The sequence below is a fragment of the Onychostruthus taczanowskii genome, unplaced genomic scaffold, assembly GCF_017590055.1.
Source record: "Onychostruthus taczanowskii isolate IOZ18803 unplaced genomic scaffold, ASM1759005v1 scaffold17, whole genome shotgun sequence".
NCBI lineage: Eukaryota > Metazoa > Chordata > Aves > Passeriformes > Passeridae > Onychostruthus > Onychostruthus taczanowskii.
The window spans coordinates 13,997,411-14,025,172 of NW_024498906.1; the positions used below are offsets into that span (position 1 = coordinate 13,997,411).

Here is a 27,762-nt window from a genome sequence, read left to right on the forward strand (position 1 = left end):
TGGAATCAGCTCCCTAAGCAACACACTGAATCACCAAACCAGAAGTATTTTTCTCTGGCTTTCAAAGTTGGATGTGCCTCCAGGCTTACAGCCACCCATCCAGCACAGTTCTGTAGGCTTTTTCTTGCTCCTTGAGTCTCATTCAGCACTTCAGGAATCTGTGACCAACTGTGTTTGGCATTTGGGATGAAAACACATCGGATAAAAAAAGGCCAAGAAACTGTCTGCAGCCCAAGATGTTACATTCAGCTGGGCCTTGAACCCTCTCCAAAGTTTTCCTTTCCCTTCCACAGTTGGATTGCCCAATGCAGTAATTTTTTCAGGCTCTGAAGAAGTTGTTTGCGAGTTCTTATATCTTTGATTCCTTTGAAAAGAAGCCCTGTTATATTTTTGTCTTTCTGGAAAATACAGTCTTAAAACTATGCTAGTTTTGAGCAAAAACAGAATAACGATGAAGTGGAAATAAGAGGTCCATACCCTTTGTAAGGTTTCTAGTATGACACTTGGAGGAGGATTACATAAAGAAACAAATAACAGCAAAAACATAAAAACATCAGGCGAGCTCAATATCTTCCAGGGCAATATAGCCTAGTAAAGAAAACAAGTAATGCTGATCTATAAGAGACAATATGCTTGGGATTAAGGAGAAAAACACAGAAAGTCCTTTTAAGAAGGGATTTAAACTTCAGAAATAAACAAGAAGTAAAAGGAGTTAATAAAAAAAAAATCTAAAGTGCAAAATGAAAAAAGCTTGATGTGGAAAGAGCAAGGAATGGGAAAAATATGCTAAAATGAAAAAAAAAAAAAACCCAAAGGGAATTGGAAAGTGATGAAGGAAATGGGAAAAATAAACAGAACAGCCAAACTAAGCATAAGGTGAGAGTATCAGACTACAAAAGGTACTCCCCAGAAAAATGGGGATCACAAGGAACACAAAAAAGTGAAAAAAATCAGTCTAGTTTGTATCAGCTTTAGGAGAGTGCAGGGTAGGGAAATGAAGAAATAATCATAGATAATATGGCTGATGTTGAGGCATAAAACAAAGACACATGGAAGGGCTTATCCACCTAACCAAAATTAAGAATTGTGATGAGCTGTGCCTAAAAATACACATGCCATGTTTTGATAGTGTGGGCGAGACAGCTCCAAAGCTGAGCACCACTGTTTTTTTTAAAAGGTATTTTCTTGGCAATAACAACAAAAATGACACAAGCATTGCTAGTGAGGGAAGAAAGATGAATGGTGAGAATCAGAGGGGAAGAATAGAATTTCTGGGTTTTGTTATCTTTAAAGCAGTTGTATCTCTCCAAGAGGGAGATAAGGGAGGCAGAAACAGAATTATTGATGAGTACGTGTGCAGACAAGAAAGAAGGAACATACCTGGGTGCTATGAGCATACCAATATCACTGGCCAGGAGCAAAAGTGCTGCTGATAGTGTAAATATAGAGATAACACAGAGGCCAAAACAGCACCCTGGGCACAGTGGTAAAAGCAGCACCTCAAAACTGCTAAGAACCTGAGCAGTCAGGCTGGAAATGAGGTGAAGCACCATGAAGAAGGAGAAGGAACAAATTATTGGGTCAAACACAGCACTGGGGGTGTGATTCCTGGGCAGAGCAAGGATGTCTGGTAGCAGGATGATACAGAGCAAGAACACTGAAGGGCAGAGTGCTACACAGCAGCTCATCCCTTGATGCTTGAGGATTATCATTAAGGGTACATTTCTTTCCTGCAGCATTTCTTTCTAGCTCTGTGCACTCCTAACTTGGTAAATTCTACCGACTTGTGTCTGGGGTTCTCTTCCCAGAAGGGGAAAAGCAAACAGAGGAGGGTGAAGGAACAAAGTCTGACGTGCAGAGAAGCTTAACACCACCATTTTCCTGTGTTGCAGCAGCTACAACAGCACTGCTCACCCAAGAAAATGAATATTTTGACCTTACAGACTTCAGCTACAGCAGAAGCAGCACCAGGGAAGACCCTGAAAACAAGAGAATGGAAGTGCTCAGTGACCACAGCCAAAACAAATTACAGGGCAAGGATGAGAAGAAGATGTAAAGCTGCAGCAGCCTGCTGTCCACAGGACAGAAAGATGCTTCAGATGTCATTGCTTTAAGGCAGATGTGGGTGCCAGCTCTTATGGTGGGAAAACATTTTAAGCTTACAAGGAAATTCATGGAGAAAGAGAATTCACAGAATCACTGAGGTTGGAAAAAATCTCCAGGATCATCAAGTCCAAGTTTGCCTGATGCCCACCTTGTCCCCAGCCCAGAGCACTCAGTGCCACCCCCAGGGGACACCTGCAGGGATGGGCACTGCAAAGCTCCCTGGGCAGCCCCTGCCAAGGCCTGAGCACCCTTTCCATGGGCAAATTCCTGCTGCTGGCCCAGCTGAGCCTGCCCTGGCCCAGCCTGAGGCTGTTCCCTCTGCTCCTGTCCCTGTTCCCTGGAGCAGAGCCCGACCCCCCCGGCTGTCCCCTCCTGGCAGGGACTTGTGCAGAGCCACAAGGGCCCCCTGAGCCTCCTTTGATCCCGGCTCAGCCCCTGCCCAGGGCCCTCAGCAATTCTCCAGCCCCTTCCCAGCTCTGTTCCCTGCCCTGAACACACTCCAGCCGCTCCAGGTCTCTCCTGCAGGAGCAGAACTGGACACAGCCCTCGAGGTGTGGCCTCACCAGTGCCCTTAACATGTCCACCCACACTGTCCTAGGAAACACCACCCTGAAGGTCAGGCTCACAGTCCATCCACTCAGCAACCCTGAAAACTCAATCCAGGGCATGGCCAGAAGGTGCCTCTTCACTGCACAGAAAACTGTTTGGGGGTTCAGGCCCCCTGGAGCAGCCTGTTTTAAATAGGATTTTATATTTGGAACTGCGAGGGACTACTGAGCAATTGCACTGGAGTTTTCTCACAACAGGAATAGCAAAGAGAGATATTATGATATTCCAGGAACAAGAAGTCAATGACATTTTAGGAGAAGCAGAGTGTTGGAGGTGGTATCTCTCTCTAATTTTAAAGACCTGCTCTAGGATATTTCGTCTCTCTTGTGTCAGTGCAAGGACTGCAGGACCACCTATGTCACAGAACTCATCTTTCAGACACCCTCTCAGTACTCACAGCACCACACAGACCTGGCAGCATGCCTTGGTTTGAACAGACAGGTGTCTGCTAAGGAAGGCAGGAGCCTCCTCTGAAATGGAAAATGTAAACCCCCTCCCTCTGAATTATTATAATTTTGAAATTAAGGGGCTCTCAGGCAAAGATATGGGAATAGGAATAACAGTTCTTTACTAGGAAACCTAAAAAACCTCTGAGTTATTATAATTTTGAAATTAAGGGGCTCTCAGGCAAAGATATGGGAGCAGGAAAAAACAGTTCTTTACTAGGGAAACCTAAAAAAAAAAAAAATCAGTAGTACAAACAAAAACAACACTGCCAGAGTCAGAACAGCCCTGTCCCCCTGTGGGTCAGGGTGGTGGCACAGTCCCATCCCATGGGGGCTCAGCCCTCCTGCAGTGCCATCTGTGGTTCTGCTGGAGCAGGGATCCTGCACAAGGCTGGAGTTTTCCTCTGGAGCTCCAGGGCTGCTGGAGATGGGCCTGCTCTTCCTCTGGGAATGCAGGGCAGGAGAAAGCTGCTCCTCTGGGAATGCAGTGGGCAAAGGCTGCTGTGCTGTTCCAGGCTCAGATTGTATCCAGGTAGGAATGCTTGGCTCCTGCCCTGGGCGGAGCATCTCCCAGTGGGATGCTGGAATTTGATCAGCCATGCAGGGACACTCAGTGGCCATGGACAGCAGAGATCTCCTGGAGGGAGGATTGGCTGTGGGAGAGATAAAGAAAAAACTGCCCAAAGAACAGCAGAGAACTGCCCCAGCTCTGACAGATGGAAATTGAACACACACACCCATTTCCAACCTAAGACACAGCACTGACACGAAAGGGACAGGTAAAGGAGGAAAAGTTCTCCATCCATTCTTCCTCTGAAGAGGAAGCATTGCCAAAATTTTCCAGCACAAACTAGGAAGCAGAGGGTGCAGGCAGCAGTGTCCAAGGGCACTACAGCACCACACAAATATCAAGAGCAATTTTCACCTCCCCAGAACTGTGATGAGCCTGACATGTGCACATCACATCTCAACACAGCAATGATGAGAGCACTCATCTCTCTGTGGCCACAAAAATAGCTTTAAACTGAAATACAGCAGATTTAGATTGGATATTGGGAAGAAATTCCTCCCTGTGAGGGTGGTGAGGCCCTGGCACATAAAAGTTGTGCTCCATCCCTGGAAGGGTCCAAGGATGGGTTGGATGGGTTTTGGAGCAACCTGGAATAGTGGAAGGTGTCCCTGCTTAACATAAAGGTTCTGCAAAGTACCACTTTGGTCTACTTTTTCCGGCACTTATCCTGCAATTCTTTTAGAAGAATAATGCAAGATGAAAGGTAACTTTTATACAGTTTTCCTAAAGCCCCTTTACTCTTATGTGGAGCTTTTAACTGGGAAGACAAAGGGGGTGTGGAGGGAGAAGATGTGTCAGACTGTGCCTCACATCCACATGCATCTACAGCAAAGAGAGAACATTCATCAAAACAGGTAATGGGATTCTTCAGGAAGCAAAAAAAACCTTCTGCCCGTGCTTCCCTCTTGGAAAAAAAAAAAATGGTGTTGTAAGTTTAAAACTCTGCCTTTGGCTTGCGTGAGCTGCATTTCCTCAGCAGATTATCCCTGATCTCACTGCCCTTGGCAGCATTAGAGGGGGTCACATTTTTACACGGCTGAACTACTTGAACAATTTCTTCAAAGTATGAAATAAAAACATTCTTTCCTTCAAAGCAGCCGTGAATGCTTTCTTCTTTATTCTGTTTGTTCAGTTTCTCTTTTTAAGTCAATAAACACTTTATACCTTGCATTCATTGCGAGAAAAAAAAAACAAATTCTACTCCATTACTTGTATCTACATTCTGTTTACAGCATCAGCTGCTGAAAATGAAGCATTTCACATGTGCCTTCTAAGATTTAAGTGCAAGCCCTAAATGATTTTTCTCCCCGGCAAAAGTCCTAATTGCATTTGGCAGGAATGGAGTGGGGAGTGACATTTCTGATTATCTTCTGCCAAGCCTCAAAGAGCTGCTTTGTCCTCTTTCCCAGCTCCCAGGAGAGAACCAGTGCAGTAAACACCATCTCCTTAGGTACTACATGTAGCAGCAGCAGACATATTTGCAAAGGTCACCTAGCAGAAGGTATTCCTGCCAATTCCCCTTCAAATCCAAATGCTTATTATGAACTATTTAAAGCTGAGCCTGCTTATACAAGGTGGAGTGAACCCAAACTATGTGTTATAGCTCTCTCTTGTTATAAAGGGGTAAGATTTGCCAAAGTGTTAATAGAGTACAGGAGATGGATAAGGGTATTGCTAATATGAGGTAACCAAAAAATTATTCAGTCCTTTCACACAAACATTACATTCAGCCTACATGAGACCCTGGAAAGATGAAGCAGAAATTCCTGAGTGCTTTTCCTCTTTGAAAAGTGTATTCTCTCATACAAGTCTAATAAAGGAGATTACCTCCAACACTGAGTCAGCTTCTATTTCTTTCTTTTTTTTTTTTCCATTTCCTAAATAGACTAATAGGATTACCAGTACTAAATCCTGAAAATCATATTCAAAAGCAACACCACCCAGACCTTTGTCATGGGGACCAGAGTAGAAGGTGAAACCCTGAAGGGTTTTTTTTTGTGGTATGTCAGAAACTGTAAAAATGCAGTCAATAAACTCATCCAAGAAGGAAAGAAGGAAGGAAAAGGCCTCTGAGAATCCAGAAGGTCTCGTTGCTCTCAAAATAAGACAGAACAGATTCCTGTATGGAAAAATCTTAATTAGTTACCAAACCGCTTCACCCACGGCGTGTCGGATTCCTGCACTCACATCCTCATGTGGTGAGAATGCCCAGAGCTCCTGTGCTCTGTGTCCCCTGCCTGTCCCTGTCACCCCAGCAGGGCCCTTCTTCTCCTCCAAGTCACGTCACCGTGCAGGTCCCTTTCTCTTTGTGCTGTCACAGCCCTTCTGTCCCCCCTGAGCACGCCAGGCCACTTCAGCTGGGAGCTGCCTCCCTCCCTGCACTCTCCCCAGAGGCTCTTGTCACTTCTGTGATTTCTGTCCCCGTGCCCAGCACTGCAGAGCCCAAGAGCAGCAGCTCCAAGGAAAGCCTGACCCAGGAGCCAGGAGCTTCCTCCAGCCTGGGGGTGCAGAGCAACCAAGAGATGGAATGTGGTGTCAAAGGGGCCCTGGGAGGAAAGGAGCTGCCAGATGGGCTGCCACTGAGCACATGTAAACTGATTTTTGTAGGAAAATAACCGTGCTCACATTTGGTTTTATTATATATACACCTCATAGGCTAATTTCCTTGGAGCTGCTTTTTTTTTCGTTTTGTAGCACCTGGACATCCCAGATTTGCTTCTCACACATGAACACCCCAAATAGAGTGAATTTTTTTTAATTTTTTTTTTTTTTTTTTAGCTACAGCACAATATGCTTTTCTCCAGTGCATTCCTCAGAACAGCCAGGAACAATCTTGCAGAAAATAGGATGAGTCTCTGGCAGACCTGCAGCCCAAAAGATTTCAGCCTCTGAGTTCAGCAGTTACAACCTTCTCTAATTCAATGTTCTGGGCATTATCAATCAGGAATCATGCAAACATCCCCAAGAAATATATTTCTGATGCCCAACATGAGAAATAGTGCAAACTGTTAAAGAAGGAAAGACAAATTGAAGTAGAATTGCCAGATCTTGCCCCTTACAAGCAGCAGATCAATCTGGTTTGCTTCAGTGGGCCCCACCATTACAAACGAGGGAAGAATCACCTGAAGTTTTTGGAGCTTTTTTTTCAGCCTTCTGCCTCTTCTTGGCTGGCTGCCTGGCAGAGGCTGCAGCTCTGAAACAGCCTCCCTGATGCATTGTTTCCTGAAAACAAAGAATTCCAAGAGGCAAGCATAATTATTCTCATTGTTGGGTTGTGGAAACAAATGGCAGGAGACATAAATTATGAGAAGACCTCTGTGTCTGATGAGGAATAATGAACTGCTGGAAAGACAGAACAATTGAAGTGCAAAGTCATGTAACGTTTTACACATTAATAACTTAATCAACTTTCCAAGCTGACAATTTTTTACTCATTTTTTTAGAAAGGGATCAGAGTGTGTTGCCTTAGGACTTTTTTTTTTTTTTTGTTTTCTGGACTGTTTCATTACTGTCATTACCAGATAAATACAGGATAACAGCCCTTTTTCTTACTGACTTGCTTAACCTTAAAGCACCTAAACCATTTTTCAGCTGTATCCTGAAGAAAGTCCAACATTCATAGCTGAAAACAGTCCATTACCACTTTTTTTTTTAGAGTGTGTGAGACTTTTAAGTAGCATTTTGGATTTATCATTAACACAAACACTCAAAAGCCTAAATATACCCTGGTACGTCCTGAACCAGAAGTTCATTCTGCAAAACACAATTCCATTCCACCTTTCCCTGGCACCTCAGAGATCTCCAGAGGCCCAGGAGGATGACAACAAAACCTCATTTTGCAGAGCTGATGGATGCAGACCTCTCTTTGGTACATCAGGTTTTCCCCATGGCTTAGAAGCCAAGAATGTTTTCATGCCTGTGGACTGCTTTGCCGGTGACATTTTCATTTGTCATGCACATGTTTGTCTTTACATGCATGAACTGAGAAACTTCAACCTTTCTAAGAATTTTGGAAAATTGGAAAGGCAGAGCTAAATTTTTCGGGGAGTTTTTTATGGTTTTTGTCGGGTTTATTTTTTTAATTCAAAAGAAATGGGGTACAGAACAAGTTATTTTGATCAAGGTCACTGGGAAGAGTGCAACAATTTTTTCCAGTGTTTCTCTATTACTATTTTGGATTTTAAAAAAAAACAACAAAACAAACAAACAAACAAACAAACAAAAAATAACCAACCAACCCAAAAAATCCCAAAAACTAAAAAAAAAAAAAAACCCAACCAAAAAAAAAAAAAAAAAAAAAAACCCAAACCAAAACAAACAAACAAAAAAAAAAACCCTAAAAATTCACAAAGTATAATTTCAAGACCAAAAAGCCAAAAATGAAAAATCAAGAACACTTTGTCATGTTGCAAATAATCTTTTATCAAAAAAAAAACCCCAGGGTGTTAAAAAATCTTTAATTAATACCATTAATTACTTCTCCTTAGGTTGTCCCTCTTAGTTCTCCTTCATCCCAGAATCACTCAGGCACCTGGTTTGTGCTCAGCCTTCAGCACTTTAGATTGAATTTACTGCAGCAGCATATCTAAACTGGAATCCAGAAATGTACTGGCCCAGGAAGAGAGGAAAGGAAGGAATTTCTATGCCCAGCTGGCAGTCACTGAGTTGAGGACCCCAGGTTAAGGAAAGTGCAGATTTTCATAGATCATGGCAAAATTTTCCAGTCTGCAGAGGCTCTGCCAGGGTCAGCATCAGGGTCACAAAGAAATGTGGGCCACAAAAACCAGCAGGTTATAAAGACAGGCTGCAGGAACTAATTTTGCCATGTGTGAGCTCCTTTATTTCTTGAACTTTCCAGCTGAACAGCTATTGCCTAGAATTCCTTGAGGGTTCTCTATCCCAAGTCCTCCACTTCCAAGTAAATACTGTGGAGTCCAAGCTTTTCTGAAAAGCCTTAACCAAGCTGAGTGATTTCCTGAACACCCAGTAACAAACTATTCTTACTATTCTTACTATTAATAAATAAATACTCCACTGCTTCTGGGCAAGTGAGTTGCAGACCCACATTTATATCTGGGCAATCTCAGCAGTGCCAGCTCTCCCCTGTGTTGTTTTTAAAGCACTGTTATAGTTCACTGCATGTTTAATTTTTCATCATTTATGAATTTATAACCATTGCTTTTTGTGGCGTAGGAAGGTCTGGAATCAGAAGGTCGATAGTGGATCATTTGAAGGTCTAACCCACAAATTATTTCTTCCCTGGTGCCAGCTGCAGAATAGAGTTGAGGAAGCCTGCAGAACTTTGTGAGAAGTAACACCTTTGTGAGGGTGGTCAATGTGTTTGTCACGAGCTCCCCAGGCAGCAATGAGTTACACCAGACCAGAAATACCCAAGCAGAAGGTGCTAAACAGTCAAAGTAAACATAAAATACTGAATATATCAATGGTGCTGTAGCACCAGGGTGTTCGTGAGCCTTCCCTTAACCTCAGCTCTGTGCTGCCCTTTGAGACTCTGTGGTCTGAGCAGGCCTTTCTTGGACCTGCAGCTGTTTGTGCCTCCCCTTCCTTGGTCCCTGCTCCTTTCCACAGAGGAGAGATCATGGTTTCTGCACAGCCCCTCTGCTCTAGCTCTGGGACAAGCACAGAACAAGGTGCATTTTGCATCTCTGCCCTTCGACTGGTCACACGGCACTTTGTTAGGGAAAAAGGGATCACAAAGTCATGGAGTGGTTTGGGTTGGATGGAAATTTAAAACTCATCCAGTTCCATCTCCACTGCCATGGGCAGGGACACCTTCCACTGTGCCAGGCTGCTCCAGCCCGTGTCCAACCTGGCCTTGGGCACTGCCAGGGATCCAGGGGAAGCCACAGCTGCTCCAGGAAACCTTTTCCAGTGCCTTGCTGCCCTCACAGGGAAGCATTTCTTCCTGACATCCTAAACCTGCTCTCTGTCACTTTGAAGTCATTCCACTTTGTCCTGTCACTACGTGCCCTTGTAAAATGTCTCTCCCCATCTTTCTTGGAAGGCTGAGCTTCTCTTCTCCAGGCTGAGCAATCCCAATTCCCTCAGCCTTTCCTTACAGGAGAGCAGCTCCATCCCTCTGACCATCTTGGCTCTACAACCCCTCACATGTCCAACTGCAGCCAAAGGGAGATCCCATCATTCAGAAAACTCGCTGCACAGACAGTGACCAAAGAGGACACCCCCACCCACAGGTCCTCTACCCAAAATAAAGAGATGGATGGTGATAAGGATTTGCACCTACATCCCCAAGCACAGAATCTTCAGCCACAGGATTCATTTTGCACGAGCTCTACACACTCCATCCTTTAGGAAGTCCCAGAAGTGTCCATGCCCCCTCTTTGGCACAGGAGACATTTCAGAGCCCTGGGAATGCCACTGGAAGAGCTCTCCTGGGTGGCACATGTCTCATCCCATGGGCCAGCTGTTTTATTCGTGGCCTTTGAGGACAAACAGAGGCAAAACTTGGCAGACACAAACCAGAGCCAGACCTCGTGGCCTCTGCTGCCCCTTGATTGTTTACACTCATCTTGTACAAGCAATACTTCACTGGATTAGGCTCAAAATATGAAAAAGCTGATTGCAAGACAAGCACAGACAGAGAAGACCTTTTCCCAGTCACCTCCAGGAAGAACAAAACCCCTCCTCTCCTTGGGCTGCTGAATTCTGTGAATTAACCCTTTGCAGGTCCAGCTGGGTTTCCTTCAGGAGCATTGTGGAAATAGAGTAAGGAACAATCACTCTTCTTAAAACCAAAGTATTGATTATGCTAAGAGCAAGAACACAGACAGCAGACACAGCAGTTTCAGGACAGAAGTCTTTGTGGCCACCTGCCCTTATCATTGTGTAAGGCTAGCACAGGTCAGCCTGACTCCTTCAGAAGCTGGGCAGAGAAACACTTCGATCTGAGCAGTCCCCTAATAGCTTCCTCCTCGGGAGGGAGAGGATCTCTTTTTAGCCACACACAGTTCCTCCTGCTCAGATCAGCTCCAGCACTTCCTCTGCATCTTCAGATGCTTTCTCTGTTGCTGCTGGTTGTCTCAACAGGCCTGATTTAACATCTCCACACAGCAACTGTCCCCTCTGACTGAGTTCACACGCCTTGCCCACAGCACAGAGGAGCTGCATTTTTATGATGCTCTGTATTTCTGTAAATACTGGTGGAAGGTTGTGTTGTAGAGACAAACGTTAATTCACTGTCAAGTGGCTCAAGGTTTAAAGCACCACAGTGCCATCAAAATAAATTATCACAGAGTTGGATTAAAGTAAAGATTTACCTGGAAAATTATATTCAGGCAGTTGACTTCAAGGAAAAAAAAAAGGCTTATTCACTGAGACTGATACTTAAAATTACTTTTTTTTTTTTATTATTTACTCAAAGAACACATATTTGGAATCACAAAAATAAGAAAAACAAGATTCACCAACTGTTGTAGACTACAAAGTGCACAGACACTCAAACTTGAGTCTATTTCTGGCATTTCATTTATTTTCTGTGTGTGATACATAAAAAACCCAAACGTGCATGTTGACTGTGGCATTCATTGCATACAGATGACTTCCCCTCTGAGGAACATCTTGGATGTAGTCACATTTGGCTCTCTGGGAGGATTTTTTTTACAACTCCTTTCCCAAGCAGCTGTTCACATTGCACTTTTAAGGCCCATTCCTGCCAGCGTTCAGAAATGCTCCAGAACTTCTCACCTGTACGTGGCACAGCCTAATCCTTCCCAGATACTGAAATAAATAAAGGAGCAAGGGAGGCAAGGCAGAAACCCCACGGCAGGCTGCACACCAGCCCTGCTGGGATGATGCCATGGGAGGGCAGGAAGGTTTCACACACAGCATCTCACACACAGCAGCTGCCTGATGAGCATTCACTGCGAGACTGATCCAGGGCTGCGGAAAACAGGACGAGAAGAACTTTTATCAAACAGCATGGAAAAAAAAAAAAAAAGGACAAGTTTTCTCTTAAATACTTAAAGGCTATGCTATATCTTGTGTGCTCTGAAAACTATGTGCTCCTTTGCCTGGAATTGCTTTAGCCAGGAGTGTGGTAATGTATCTTAGCAACAGCAGCAAGGGGGAAGACTTACTGTACTGTAAAGGAATTAAAACAAAATGCACATAGCTGCTGACTGTTCTAAATACATCCCTACCACTCTGAGGGGGTGTTCAATTATACTCCTGATTACTTTTCCCATTCCCTTTTCCAAAGGGGCGGGGGCATTTCTCCAGTTTTCAGCTCACCCATGAAGAGCCCCAAGCATTTTAATTCCCCCTTGGCTTCAGCTGTGACTAGACAGGCCCTACAATGCAACCTGTCACTATCCCAGCCACGTCAGGAAAAGCCATTACTGTAGCACCCCGGAGATAACCTCTTTGTGTGAGCCTGGCTGCCACTCCCTCAGGTGCTCAGCTGCCATCAGCCCACAGCAGCATTTCCCCTCTGTCTGGATCAGGTGAGACTAGACAGACCAGGGCTGCAATATTTCACCTTCCTACTTGTCAGGCAAATAGAACGCTTTGTGCAGCAGGGGAACTTTGCACAATTTCACCTCTTACCAAGGTGTGTGGTTTCCCACAGGCACAACAACCTCCTGAGAGGAAGCTCCATTTATAACCTCTCCTCCAGCCCCCAGCCAGGCCACGGTCCTTGCAGACTTCCCTTGCAGCATTTTCCTTCTTGCTGAGAGCTCCAGCAGCCAGGACAGGGTCTGCATCCTCCTCCTGCCATGGATGCAGGAGGAAAAGCATCCAGCTGCACCAGAAGCACTGAACTGATCCAAGGGAGGCCCTACAAGGTGAGCACGAGAGCTCCAGATCTGAGGTGACAGAGACAGAGTAACAAAAACATCACTGTAAAATATGTGAAAACACCTCTTTTCCTTCAACAAGGGAAGGTGGGCTCCCGCTTTCTTTTTAAGGATTATCCTGTTCAAGCAACTCTGACAAATGCCTACAGTTAACAGCCTTACCCAAGTATCCTTCCCCCAAACAGCCTTCCCAGGAATGAACACTGTCTACCTCTTAAAAAAAACTTCATTTAATACCTGTGAAACACCTGGAAACCTCGTGGATGATTACTCCAGCTCAAGGAAGGGAAGGGGGGAGCTCTTTCAGTGTACTCTGGCAGAGAAGGGATCTCAGTCCACACAGCTCTGCACAGATTTACACACAGGGAGAGACCAGGTGGCTGCCTAGGACAGCAAATTGATCAGGGGACACCGAGAGTACACATGACTTCAGCTGGACATTTTTCAACTTTATCTACAACAGGGGACTGGGGGAAGAGCCAGAAACAACCACAGAGTGACTCTGCTTAGACTTGCCCAGTGTTACATTTCAGGGTTTTCGGACTATCCGCTCCATCCAACGATCCATCAGGCACTGTCATTACTCCCGAGATGTCGAGACTAATTCCACCCTAAGTGTTCCCATCTTTCAAAAGGCCGCACTTGACTGCCGTTATTAATTCCGTGCATGATGAAGACATTTAGAGCCTCGCATGCTCCCTCCAGCAGACGCCTTGCGTGCCTCGCTCTTGCCGGCGCAGCAGCTGAATTTCCACACGCACACATACACAGACCCGCCCGCTCCTCACACCAGCCGCCACCGTGTGAACCGGCACACGGGGACACGATGCTCCCGCATCCCCGAGTGACCCCGCATCCCCTGCTGCACCTCCTCCTGTCCGACCACAGCCTCCGCTCCCGCGGGGTGGCGATGGGAGCGGCTCCGCACGGAGCCGCCGGAGCCCCGCACCGGGCGGGGAGCGGAGCCGCGGCTCCGCCGCTCTCCCTTCAGGGCTTTCGGAAACTTTTCTCCCCGCTGTGTCGTCAAGCCCCGTTAGCGGGGCCGGGAGCAGGGCCGAGCCGAGCCGGGAAGTTTCTCCCGTGGGCGCTGGATCGGAGCAACTTTCCCCGCACGGCCCCCGGAGCTCGGAGCGCTCCGGCCGCCCGGGGGCCGTGCGGGAGAAACGCGAGGAGGAGCTCGCTTCGGGGGAGGGGGAGATGGAGCCGGGGCGTGGGTAAGCCGCTCCCTTCTTCTTCCTCCTCCTCCTCCTCCTCCTCCTCCTCCTCCTCCTCCCCCCCTCGGCTGCTCCAGTCTGGCAGCCAGGCGGCCGCTGCCTCCGGCCGGAGCCGCCGCACTTGGGAAGCGACTCCCGGCCCCGGCGCTGCCGCCGGGATGGGGACGCCGCCGGCGGCTCCCGGATTGCTGCTGCTGCTCCTGGCCGGCACCGCGGGGCTCTGCCGGGCGCTCTTCTCCCTCCCGCTCCGCGTGTCCCACCCCGCCGCCCCCGCCGGGTCGCCGCCCGCCCCGGTGGTGCTGCGGCCGGCCAGCGGCAGCCGGCAGCAGGATGCCCCCGGGGCTGCGGACGGCTTGGCCTTGGCTTCGGATCCCGGCGGCACCCTCAACTTTTTAGCCATGGTGGAGAACCTCCAGGGAGACTCCGGCCGCGGCTACTACCTGGAGATGCTGATCGGGACCCCGCCGCAGGCGGTAGGAGCGGGCCGGGGGATGCGGGCCGGGGGCGCTGGGAGGGATGGGGAGGAGGGGGCCAAACTTCTCCTGGCTGGGAGCGACTCGGCCGCCCCCCCGGCTCCAACGCAACTTTGTCCCGGTGCTCGGCGCTGGCGCCTCCTCCCTTCCCCTTTCTCCCCCTCCCTTCCCGGGAGACGGGGCCGGTGCCTGGCGCGGGGGAGCGGCGGCAGCAGCAGCGACTTTCTGCGGACCCGCAGGGAGGGGAGAGAGGAGAGAAGCATCCCCCGGCTGCCCTGTCCTGCCCCTGCTCGGGGAATCTGCGGATCAGGTCCCCAGGATTTCTTTTGGGCTGTGTCACGGCGTTTGGATCCGAAGCGAGTTGCTCTGCCAGCCGAACTGACCGTGCTTTAGAGACAGAGGGTGCTTTTTTTGTTATTCTTTGCTTTTTTAAGCTGCTCTGCATCGTGATTGGGTGCTTTGGTAGATCTTCCCGGTGCTCCCGGGAGAATCACTCGGCATCTTCCTGCTAAACTAAGTGATGGCTGGGCACAACCAGCCCCTTCTGTCGGGAATCCATGTGCTGCTCCTTAACGGGGCAAAGAACGTGTGTGTTCTGAATATTGTTTTCAGATAAACCGTGTTGCCTTGAATCTTCCTTCTCTGTCTCCACCAGTGTGGCTGAAGTTTGTTTCGGGTTGTTTTGGGGGGGTTTTTTGGTTGGTTTTTTTGGGGTTTTTTGGTTTTTTTTTGTTTGTTTTTTTGTTTGTTTGTTTGTTTTTTGGTTTTTTTGGTTTTTTGTTGTTTTTTTCGGGTTGTTTTGGGTTTTTTTTTTGTTTTTGTTTTTGTTTTTTTGTTGTTTTTTTCGGGGTTTTTTTGCCGTGTAGTTGCTCTTTCATCTGTGTCATGAGATCCCAGGAGGAGCGGTGCTGGGCTGCTGGTGGGATGACTAGTCAGCTGAGTGGGGATTAATTTCCTGAGAGCCCTCGGGGCTTTCCTTCAGAACTTTGTGTTTGCTTCAGGACTTTAGGTCCTGAGGTTCCCAGTGTAGACAGAAAAAAAAAAAAAAAAAAAAAAAAAATCTTTATTCTTCTGCTTAACTCCCCTACGTAATAAAAAGCCAATGAATGCCAAAATGCGCAGCCAATGGGGAGCGTTCAGCCGTCATTGCATTTTTGGACGTGTCTGAGCTCTTTCTTTTTTTGCCCCTCGAATGTAAGAGGATTGGCCACATCATCTCTCTAATCAAAAGGTATCACACTGGGATCAATATATGCATTGAGAAAGGCTGGCATTGTTTTATGATCAATAAATACAGATTAAAAAAAACCCAAATGTAACTAGGTCTGACATATCAAGGTGTGGCCATGGAGGCCATGAAATAATTTTTCCTGAATGTTGAGTGATGCATATTTGACTAGTTCTGCTAATGTGGTGTGGTGTGTGCTTCATAACTCCAGGGAACATTCAAACATTCAATATTGGCTTCTGCCGGAATCGAGGCACCAGATTTGATTGGACTAATCACCCAATTCAGCATGTCTTAGATGAAAAAAAATATCTTCAGGTAGAAAAAGTGACTATCAAGCATATTATCTCCTTACCATGTCTAGGGGGATTCTGAAATGGGAAGAAATGGAGAAGGAAAAATGTGACAGGCCTTTAATAACATGACTGAAGGTCTAAGAGGGAGAAATGTGCTGCCCTCAGTACACCCACAGGCTTCACTTATGCTTAACAGCTCATATCACTTGTATTACAGGTGATGGAAGGTTGCAGCTAGACTTTCCTCTGATTTTTATTTTTTCCACATTAAAAAAAACCACCATATTTTGAATCTGATTACAAAGCTTTTACTATTTTGAACTAGTTCTGACTTCTTGCAAAGTTAATTGTTTTAAAGACTACCACTGGTTTAGCACATGTGAGGTTTTATTCACAAGTAGACCCACTGAGGTTGTAAGTAAGATTATAAATGCTTCTGTTTCCCAAATCAGATCTTGGTGTGTAATGACTCAGTGGAGTGCAGTTAGAATTTCTTCTGTACTTTTGATGAGGATGAATTTATCTCATTCCCTGCCTGAAATCAGAAGACTTAAAGATCACAAATGTACTTGCTGTTTTTCTTCTTTGCAAAGAGTAGTATAAAGCTACAAAGCTGCTACTGTTGGTACTTGAATGCTTCACATGCTGCTACTAAAAGCAAGTGTCTGGATAGTGCCAAGCGTTGGATTGTGTTAAGTTCCTTGGGCAAGTCATCACTGGAGTTGGGAGTGGGCTGTGCGTGATGCTGTAGAAAAGGAAAAACCTTTCCCTGATTTTAATGCTCCTCCCAACCTGACTTCGCTTCGCGCCAGCAGCTGCGCCGCAAAGCGATGCTTGGACACCTTGCTTTGCTCTTGCACCCTTCCAGTTTGGGGCTCCCCAGCTGCCTGCCTGAGCCTGGCCTGTCCCAGCACCGCCAGCCCAGGGAGCAGGAGCTGCCCTGACGCTCTGCCAAGGAGGAAGGAGGATGCTGGCAGCGAGGAGCGCCGGAGCAGCGCGGCTGCGCTTCCGCGCTCGCGCAGCGGAAAGGCGCCTGGCACCGCTGCTGCTCTGCACAGGGAGCAGAGAGGGGATGGGGAAATGCTCCCAGGGCAGTGGTGGGCCGTGACCAAGCAGCAGGCTGTGAGGAGAGAAAGCAGATTTGACGTGGTGGTTACAGTAGTGTTGGTGCCCAGCGACTTCGGGAGCGTGTGCGTCAAGTGCTGGAAGCTGCTGTGCCAGAATGGGGAATGAACATTTGTGAAAGGCTTCAGCACTACAGGGCTTGCTTTACTGCTCAGCTGCATTTTTAGAAATTTTCCTTTTTTAATTCCTGTTCTTGGAAGGAAGCTACTATGACAGAATTTCGTTTTTCAGGTCATTTAAGGCATACTTTTTGGCTTTCGTTCCAATTCTGATTTGTCATATAGCAGATAAACACAGCACAGACTGCGATTCACAATGGCAGTTCTGAAACACTTGTTCTGATGGTACAAAAATAGAGCAGCTGTGTGAAGTCAAAATTTATTTTATTTCCAAGACAGGAAACTTCAATGCAGTCAATCTAGTTTTGCAAAGTGTTTGCAGCCAAAGTGTTTCTGATCATTTCCAGTTTTGTGATACAGTATCCTTCCTAATCCTATCTGATCCCCAGACCAGTTACCAGGTTGGTGTCAAGTGTTATTACTCCCACTAATTCCTATTCATTCACATGTAGACCTACTTAAGAATTATGTGAAAGGTGAAAACTGTCTGTTGTATTGAAGGGTGTAATGCATTTGTCCCTTATTTCATGGATGTATTATTATGTGTCCCACTCCTGATGGATTGTGGGCTTTATACCTGTCTGCATAGGCACACTTCTTCCAATTCCAGATTTAAATAAGAGCCCAATATGAATTGTGTGCAATGTTCTTAGCTATTTCTTTAAATAATCTGATGGAATTTCTTTGCTCTATATTTTATTATTTTGCCTACCCTGAGATTATAAGAACTGTAAGAAATTGAATCCAAGATCATTTAGGGTTTTTTGCTATCTTCACTGCAGTTCTTTTCATATTAATTTTGTTTCTCCTACAAGCTTTTGACCAAAAGAATAGTCAAACTCTTAAAAAAACCTCATGTTTTTCACAGCTTTGAAGTCCATCTGGACTGCATTAAATGTTTGCAGGGACAGTACCATTGCCTCATCTTGCCTCTTGTACAAGGTGGTGGATCCTGCTGATCCCACTGCATTTCCAGGCTGTGTTTTTATTGAGAACAGGTAAATGTTAATGCTGCAACTTGTCCGTGAAAGAGAGACCTGAGAGCTCGGGTCTGTTGGATCCACAGAAGGATCCAGCTTGTGCTCTGAATGCCACAGCTCCTTTCTTTCAGTCTCAGTTTTTCATTCTGTTCATGAAGAGGCTTTTAAATCTGCTGTTTATCCTAATGGCAGTTTGTTCTGTGCACGGGGTGAGCAAAATCCCCTTCTATAAACTTATTCCCAAGTTTTAAGGTCAGTGTGGATGTTGGGTCTAACGGCCCCCGCTGCAAAACACAAACTTCAGTTCCCACATAATTGGTGGGAGGTTATCTTCCCTTCCATTTCTTCCAGCTATTAAAGAGAGGAATGATAAAGAAGGATGTGTATTAAATACCTCTAGTGTGTCGTGGAGTCAGAATTTATGGCTTCGTGTTTTGAAGGTGATGTACACACACATTAACAAGTTCTGAACTTGCAGCCATTATTCTTTAATTGGTGGTAGCTCTCATTCCCTGAGTGTTGAAAGGAAGGAAGATGTGAGGAAAGATTCAACTGCTCTTGTAATCTGATTTTTGGTGCTGTACTGTTCCCAAACAAGCTCAGCTCTGCTTTCTTAATATTGCTGAAAAGGGTCTCACTGTCTCTCTAGATACAAGGAGTTTTAAAATGTGATCTTTCTTTGTTCAAATATCAGAAGGCAGGTTCCATCTCAGTTCTCTCTTTTTGTCTTTTTTTTTGTCTTTTTTTTAAAACTAATTACTAAGGTCTTTTGTATTTATGTTTGAGTTCTTTATGAAAGCTAAAAAAACAAAAGGCTGAGAAGCAAAGACAATTTCTATGGTGCGTTGGAGTGTTTTGAGGTGTCAGTGGCAAAATCCCTCCAGATCTGTCTAGTGGAAATAGTATTGAAATGCAAAATATTCCTGTTTCTAAATGGTGATTTGTGTTGATTTTGATTGTTGTTGTTGGATACCTGCAAAATAAAAAGGACGAGCACCTGGCAGTTGTAATTCAGGACTAATCCAGTGAACAGCTGTGGCCTGGTGGGTTGTGATGTGTTTTTGACCCAAGACAAGCAAGCCAACATACCAGGTTTGGGTTGACCAAAAAGTCCCTGCCTTTACAAATTAGCATTCTAGCACCTTCTTCCATCCTAAATTAGCCCTGGCAAAAGAGGCTGTGTGGGGCTAGTAGAGGCTGTACTCTAGAAATAACCCAAAATACAAGTGCTTATTACATTGGATGGAAGAGGCTCACCGTGGTCATTCCTCAGGATCCTCTTCTCTCCCAGAGTCAGGGATTGGAGCCCCACTAACTGTTCCTTTAAAGGAGCTTTCTCCTCTTCAGAGAAGTGATGGAAGCTTTATTATCCAGGGGCTCTGGTTGAGGCAATCCTGAATTCAGATCCTGGTGGGTCAGGGCAGAAGAGCTGTTGTGAGGAGCAGGGATGGTGGAAATAGGTGAAAAGCTCACATTTTTTACCACTTTGCATTTCATTCCTTATCAAAGAAAAAGCATCAGTTCAATCTGGAAAGAGGAAAGTAGAGGGCGAGCAAATAACTGTTTTCCCTGAATAAAGTGTAAATTAGTTGGGATTTGGAGTAGAAATGAGATGAAAATGAAACAGTGGACGAAAGCCCATGTGGAATTTCCGTGTGTTTGTTTCATTTGGATTATTAAGGAAGAAATCTTTCTCTTCTTATTTGGGTTTTTCTTGTGTTTTTTTTCCCCTTTTCCCCCCCTCTCTAACCAGAGGACTGTGAGCTCCAGGGATTGCATCTGGCAAGACAGATTTAAAAGCTACTACACCTTGCAGGGGTCTTCATTTTCTTGAAGAGCACTTATGCCTTCGAGTATGTGAGGACACCCTAGCTATTACATTGCCTCCACATATTGTAATTTTTGAAATGTCCTCACTCAGTGTAAGTGAAACGAGTCTGACCTGAAGTGTTGTCTGGTCATTGTCAAGTGCAGCTCTGTTTGAAAAAGGAAGCTGGTACAATGGCTCTCACGTGTGCCTCTCCAGTGGGAGTCGGACAGACCTCTCTCCCCCTTTTCCTACTGGCTGTAAAATACAGATTTAATCGTACAAACAACTTGAGTAAATAAGTGAAGGAACTTGTTGCTTCTATTTCAGCCTAGCTTAGGGCTTGAGATCAAATCTTCAAAGTAAAGGAGGCAGCTCTCAGCTGCCTTAAAAAAGGAAGTGTTTTTTCCTGCTATTGACAGGCCTGTCCTACATCTTGCTGCTTTCCAGCCTGGGTTTGCTCTGTAGATCCAAGCTGATGAAGCAAACACAGAACATGTTCTAAGGTCACTTTTACACCTGAATTTCCATCCATCAGCTCAGTGCCCTTCAGAGCACTTAAAGTAGCCCAGGTCTAGATAGATCTTACTTTCCTTTGTGCTCATGGCTCCGTCACAGCTCTCCGCGCGACTGGATCGCGGTGTTAAGGAGCTGGGCTGGCAGGACACGGCTCAGTGGGGCTGGGAGCAGCCTGGCTGAGAGGAGAACCTCAGCATGAGCAACCCACTGTGCTTTTCCCTTGGCTGGAAACGCTCAGGGAGTGATGGGGTCTCTGAGGTCGAGATGACCCCACGGTATTAGAAAGTCCTTTTCTCCCAGCCCCGAGGCCAAAGAAGAAGCCAAGACTCTTCTATCCTCGTTCTCAAGGTTGTTTCTTTTCCTTATCTATAACATTCTTTCCCTGACCTGCGGAGGTCTGTCTGGCAGGTGAGTTCATGCCACACTGACCCGCCCTTGGGCTGGTGTTAGTTTTTTATACTAAGAACTACATGTACTTTATTTACAATAACTTTTAATAGTTATCACCTAGATAGTCTGTCTCTACTATAAACCAACCCAAAAGTGCCACCATCACAGCAGAAGATGGAGGACAAGAAAGAAGAAGGAGAGAGACAGGACACGCCCAGATTCCTCCATCTTGCCTCTTGAACCCCCATTCTAAAACCCCAAAATTCTACATTTTTACCCTGTGACAAATTCACTATCATTCCACTTAAACTCTTGTGGCTTTTAAATCCTCACACATGTCCTGGGTTCCGACAAGGGAGCTCCTCCACCCCTGGCAGCACCTGAAGGAGGTCAGTGTGGGAGCTTGCCCTGGAGGAGACGGGCCAGAGACTGGCCACACAGCCACACCACACACAACAAACATCAGGCCTCAAGAAACAAGAAGCCACAACTAATGACAGCCAGGCAGTTTATGGCGAGGAGCAAAGGACAAGCAAAGGACTTTGGGACCAACTGGGAGTGGCCATGCAAATAAACAGCCCATGATTGGCCAGAAAGCTTCTAGAACATTCTGTGAGAGACTATACATATATCTATGTGTTGGCCCCACTCTGGGGTCCTCTGAAGCAGCCTCTTTATGTTTTCTTTGCACCCTCATTTGTGCATTTTTTATTTATTTAATAAATATCTCCAGCGTTGGCTCTTCAGTCGTACCCATCCCTTCCTCGTTGCTGCGCCACGCGGCCACAGCATCGTCGAGCTCCTGAGACCAGAGGGTTTCTCTGTGCACCCACAGATCCCTCGGGGTGTTGTTGCCAGGCCATCTCTGGCCGCTCCACACCCAGCCAGGTCAGAGATCGCCGGCGGTCGGACGCGCGGTCCAGCTCCAATCTGCACCAACCCTACAGCTTTGGTTTCGCTGTGGTGGTGCCTGCTTGGCACAGCGAGGGATTCAGCCTGGCAGCACCTCAGAGCCTCACCAAGGAGCTCTGAAATCTTCTCCTGAGGCTGAGAGCAGCTTCTGCTGCCCACAGGCACAGCCAGTTCAGCAGCCTTGCCCCAGGCGTGGCTTTCTGGTGGACTTTTGGCTGTGCACGTCCAAGAGCGGCCACGTAGCAACGTCAGCCCTGGAGCCTTCAGGAAGCTCCAGGCCAGAGTCAATGTTTGCTCCCTCTTTTGCTAAAGGCTGATAAAATAGCACCTTTTTCCCCCCTGGTCTCACTCCTCCCTCAGAGTTCTTCTCTCATTCTTCATTTTGCCTGTCTTTCCTACTGCTCTCGCTGCCTTTTTTTTGTGTCTAAGAGTATTTTACAGGAAGGGCAGCTGGGAACGAGTGTTCTAGACTTTTATTTTGGGATTTTTTTTTAAGAATCCTCCTCTGACAGATGAAACCTGGGGGGTGTCATGGGGAGGGAGTTTTAGGAAAACAAGCTAGATGGAGGAAAAAGATCTTATTTGAGTGAAAATTACAATTCACTGAATACAATTAATGTGTCATAATTAGGCCCTTTTGAAGGGAATCTGTTAAGACAGTAATTGCACTCTGCAATCCTTTTTTCCCCTCACCACTACTTACTAATAATTTGATATTGTGAAAAACAAATTACTTGTAGATTTTGTCCTCTTTGCTCAGCTTGCGAGTACTAAAATTAGTTGATTTTATTTAGCTTTATGGTTGGCTTATTTTTGTACCTATTTACTAGCAAAAACTGCTATTAAGCTAGATTGCAATGTGTTCAGGGAAAATGCTGGTCTCACATCTTAGTCTGGCCTTATTTTAAAAGAGGAAAGGTATTAATGTTGCAGCAGCACTTGGTATGCTTCTCCTCCCTAAATACAGAGAAGAATCCATCCTTAGGGATCCAAAACTGGCATTTTCGCTTTAGAGGAAAAGACATGACAACTCAAGAACTGAGAGTCACCTTTCCACTTGAGGGAGGGATTAAAGGCCAGCTCCTGCCATTTGACAGGGGAAAAATAATTGGATGCTTTTGTCAGCCATCTCTCACATAATTCCTTGATATTTGTGAGTGGATGTGCCTGTGAGAGTGGCTCTCAGCAGAGCACCTTGGAGCCCACCTACTGCTCAGGCTCAGGTCAAGGCCAGATGTGAGAATTTTTTCACCACCCAGGCTCTTTCTGCTTCCTACTTTGCTTCCATAAGAAGCTTCACACCAGAGAAGATCAGGATTTGGGGTTTCTACAGGAACAAAAGGCTTACCTGCTTTGTCATCATGTGGAAGCTTGGGTCCTGCATGTGCCAACTTGAACACTTTTATTGTGGAATCTGGGAAGAAAAGAATTTGAAGAATGCCGTTGGCAGCAATAGTTTTGGCAGAGAAAATAAAATACTGGGGTGTTTTGTTTTGACTGCAGGATTTGGATCTGTTTTCAAAATTGTGACTTTGTGAAATCTCGAGGGAGGTTTTTTTCCTCAGATTTTTTGTCTATGTAAATGGAAACTTTACTTCCAGAATTCCATTATGATACCTGTTGATACAGAAACCTTGACTGTCAGTGTCTGCAGTATAACAAATTAACAGTTGTGGCATCTTTTCAAGGCCAGGTTGGACGGGGCTTTTAGCAACCTGGTCTGGTGGAAGTTTCCCTGCCCATGGGAGGGGGTTGGAATGAGACAATTTTTAAGGTTCCTCCCAACCCAAACCATTCCATGATTCAAGCCAGAGCACACTACAGCAGCTTGAGCTGTTCAGGGCAGTATTACTGTGCAGCTTAAATGTGGTTTGGAAAGGTTGTGCTTTTGTTCACTGTGCTGCCTGGTAGATGTCTGCTACAGGAAAGAGTGAAGTGTGAGGCGTGTCAGAAAATGATTCATCATTCCTACCTTGTCTCCGACTAAAGAGATTTTTATTTAATTCATTCATTTTTCTTCTCAGGCACTCTCGGGTTGCAAATAAGACAGAGGAGTTCAAAGGTGGTCACACTTCCCAAAAGTCTGGGAGCTGCTGGAGCAATGTAACATCTGATGCAGTCACAGTGCTTCAGCTTAACTGTCAGAGAATCATCTTCTCATTACTTCTCAGAAGCAAAGTCCTTCAGGGAATAACACAAACATTTCACATGATCCAAAGTGCCAGATTTTTGCATTTGAACCGCTGAGATAAACCGTGTGGGGGATGGGGAGAGTTCACAGAATTTCTCAGGAGCTGTGGTTATGAGCACTGCTACATGTTCCAGCTAAAATTAACTTTCATTTGCACTCCGCTGAGCCTTCAGGTTTACCTTGAATGACCTTTGATCATTGGCAGGTGACCAGATGCCAGTGGTACTTGCTGCAGCTTTTTGCCCAGGTTTGGGAGCTTTTCTCCATGGCAGCTCCATGCAAAACAGCATTTGCAGTTGCCAGTCGGCAAAATTCCACAATTCCAGTGCCCTGAGCACCATCAGCTCCAGTGGTGTGAATAGAATGGTTTGGGTTGAAAAGGATCTTCAAGACCAAATCCAGCTCCCATCACACATCCATCATCATGCAGTGGGATGTAACCCCTGGCCAGAGTAGAAGGAAGATGATTCCTGCCCTGGAATTGTTGCTGTGTGGAGGAATGGCTTGTAGGGAGCTGCTGTTACGGCGTGTCCTGGCAGACTTTATCAACCCGAGAGCACAACAAAGCCTTTTAACTTCCTGCCCTACAAACTCAATCTGGTACGTGGAAATGAAGCTGTGTTCCTGCATGCCTCTGTGTTCTCCTGTGTAATCAAGATTTTTATAGTGGAACTTGGTTAACAATTGTAATGATGTATGAGCCACGGGCGAAGCTGGTTCATTTCCCAGAGCTGCTGCCTCTCCAATATTAGCCAGGGGAAAGAGGAAAGTATGAATGTTTGAGAAGGAGAGAGAGAAATAAACTACTCCAATAGCAGAGGAGGAACAGTGCTGCTTTCAAAAAAGAGAATTTTTTTTTTAAAGCATATCTTATTTCACTTGAGAATCAAAACTGCCTTTAAATTGTCCTGCCAAATTTTTAAATAAAAACATTAAAACAAATATGAATAAAAAGCATGATTCTTATTTTTAATTAATCAAACACACCATTATGACATCGGTTAACAGCTTTTTTTCCTTTTTTTTCCTTTTTTTTTTTTTCCAATCAAATAGTCCTTCCTGCTAGTACTGAGCATAAAGCTGATTTCTGTTTGTGCTTTTGAACTCCCTTGTATAATTCCAAGGAACACCCATGATGACAATCAAACTCTGCTTGGCAATATCCTAAATAGGTCAGGTGCAATGGGGAGCAAAAGCCTTCCGTCTGTTGTATTCCCTTTATTAATTGCCAGGGAAATAAAACCACTGGAGTTGCATCACCTTTTCCCCAGAGGTTTGGCACAACGTTCCTAACAGGAGACACGATCAGAATAACCAAATTCCAGTCTCTGTGCCTGACATATGTCACCATGATATTTTCTGAAAAATCCCTTCGCCAGGATTCCTTCTCCTGGGGAGCTGAGAAGACTCAGAAAAGAATGAAAACAATAATTACCTGATTCTCTTCTCCCATGTTTGCTGCTTTAGAATGTGGTCTGAACATTATTTACCAACAGATACATGTTTGATTAATTCCATGTGAATTGTGTTTTCCTAATGACCAATCACAGCCAGCTGTAGTGATTCTGAGAAGTCACGAGTTTTTATTATTCATTCTTTTCTAACCCTCTAATATATGCTTTTCTCTATTCAATAGAATAGAATAGAATAGAATAGAATAGAATAGAATAGAATAGAATAGAATAGAATAGAATATCAACCTTCTAAGAACATGAAGTCAAATTCATCTCTTCCCTCGTCCTGGGACCCTCACAACCACCACAAACAAAAGATGAACTTGTGGGTTTTATCCTGATCTTTCCCTCCTTCCCTTCCCTCACCTGCCCTGGCAGATCCAGTCACGTCCCTTTGCCATCCTACCAGCCCAGCAGGTGTGTGAAAGTGTGGGATGGTGGCTGTTCCTGGGCAGAAGGGGAGGAAAGAGGTGGGAGCTGCTATGACAGGTGAGGAAGAGGTGGTTCCAGAGGGTGGGATTGGCTTTTTCAGGCTGACACAGCCCAGATCTCGTGGTAAATAAAGTCTGGCAGTGCTGCAAGCCAGGCCTGAAGAGCAAGTTGTGGCATTTTTATAGCAGAGGTCATGCCTTGAAGTACAGGGAGCTCGTAGCTGGATTTCCAAGGGGTGTGCTTGTTTATTTACCTCTCCATACCCAACTATCCCGGCCAATCCAGGGATCTCACTGGGTGACCATGGGAATGTCTGTACTTCCCTGGCCTCCAGGAGGGACAGGCTGCTTCCAGAGCCCTGAACTTGTCTTGAGCAGCAAGCTGGGTGTTCCCATAGCATCATATCCATCGACTTCCACGTTTTGGCAAGGTTAGTTGCTTCACTGTTCTGGTGAGCGGATAGAGGAAACCCAGGGAAAACTTCTGCATTTTGGGTTTGTTGCAGCATTTCAGGAGAACAGACTGGAAAATATCTCTAAGCATTCAGTGTCCTTGAAGAGGAGCACTAAACACCCATAAGGAGGAATTCCAGAAAGCAGTGAGTGCAGCTAGGAGGAAGCTCTAATGAGTGGTGCCCCACAGAGTGGGTATGGAAGTGCTGCTGGGAAGAGCTCATTCCAGGGAGAACGGAAAAATTTGATGAGTCAGGGATGTCCTGCTTTCACCTCTCCTCCTCACAGCTCTCCAGGCTCTGAAAAACCTTTGCTAACAAACACTCTTCTCCAAAACTAACATCTTGACACAGGAGGGGGAAAAAACCTGGAAAGAATCATGTCACTACAAGAGCAAGGTGAGGGAGGGAGGAGAGGCAAGAGATCAGACCTGGCATGCAGCCTTCTGAAAAATCTGATTTTTCTCACTGCTGTCCTGCAAGTCTCATTTTCTTTCTATCTGCCTCTGAAATGTAGCCTTTTTTCAGTGTTAATCAATACCCTCAAATCAAAGAATTATTAAATGGCTTGGGTCAGAAGAGAACTTCAAGATCATCTTGTTCCAAACCCCTGCCATGGCAGGGACACCTTCCACTGTCCCAGGCTGCTCCAAGCCCCATCCAGCCTGGCCTTGAACACTTCCAGGGATCCAGGGGCATCCAGAACTTCTCTGGACAGCCTGTGCCAGGGCCTTCTCACAGGAAAGTTTTCCCTAATATCCCATTAAACCCTACTCTCCTTCAGTTTGAAGTCATTCCCCATGTTCATGTAAATAGCATCTCTAAAAAACAAAACAAAAAAAAAAAGCTTCTTAAGTACTGAAGGAGCAGCTTTGGCACTTGGTTTCACATCTCCAATGCAATTTGAAAGCCAGAATCTTAATTAAAATTGAGTTTGAAGTTCAGATCTTTGGTATGAGGGAGACCTTTGAAAGAAGGTGGGAATACAGGAGTGAAATTGGACCTCTCCTGCAGGGTTTCTGCCTGCTGCTGAAGGACAAGGGGACTGTGCTGTGTTTAGCAGAAGGGAGATCACAAAAAAAAAATAGCAGTGCTCATGAGGCTAGGGATGCCTTCTAGGCTAAGCACAAGAACATTAGCAATGGGCTTCATTCCCCTGATGAATTTTGTTATTTCCAGATGGCACAGTAAACATGGGCAGTGACTCACCTACAGGGTGAGGAAGGTTTAAAAATTAGTCACTTCAAGCCTTCTTGAGTTTGCCTAGCATGGCTTGGCTCTGTACATATGTGTAAAACTGTTTTGGTCTTACTGCAGTTGGAGGATTTCATTTCACAACAAGCTTTTTTTTTTTTTTTTCTTTTTTCCCTACTGTAGGACTTCTGAAGCTAGATAGAGAAGAAGAGTTAAAAATGCCTTTTTTTTTTTTTTTTTTTTAATTTGACAGCAGTTTCAGTGAGTCTAATGAGTGATAGAGGAAAAGAAAAGAATGACCTGACAAAATAAATTGGAAGCTAATTTTGGAGAGCAAAAGCCTCAGAAAATTGAAATTCTGAACTGAATGCGGCTTCTAACTGTAATCATTCACTGGGTATAATAGAT

The 27,762-nt window shown here is 45.6% G+C and overlaps 1 protein-coding gene across 1 annotated transcript in view; it reads left to right on the forward strand.

Annotated features, from left to right (window-relative positions):
* Window positions 1-13,865: 13,865 nt before the first annotated feature.
* BACE2 (beta-secretase 2) overlaps window positions 13,866-27,762 on the forward strand; it is a 50,452-nt gene continuing 36,555 nt past the window's right edge. Inside the window, exon 1 of the mRNA XM_041399826.1 lies at window positions 13,866-14,256. Within this exon, the coding sequence (XP_041255760.1) occupies window positions 13,942-14,256 (315 nt within the window). The 5' untranslated portion in view covers window positions 13,866-13,941. The remainder of the gene's footprint in view (window positions 14,257-27,762) is intronic.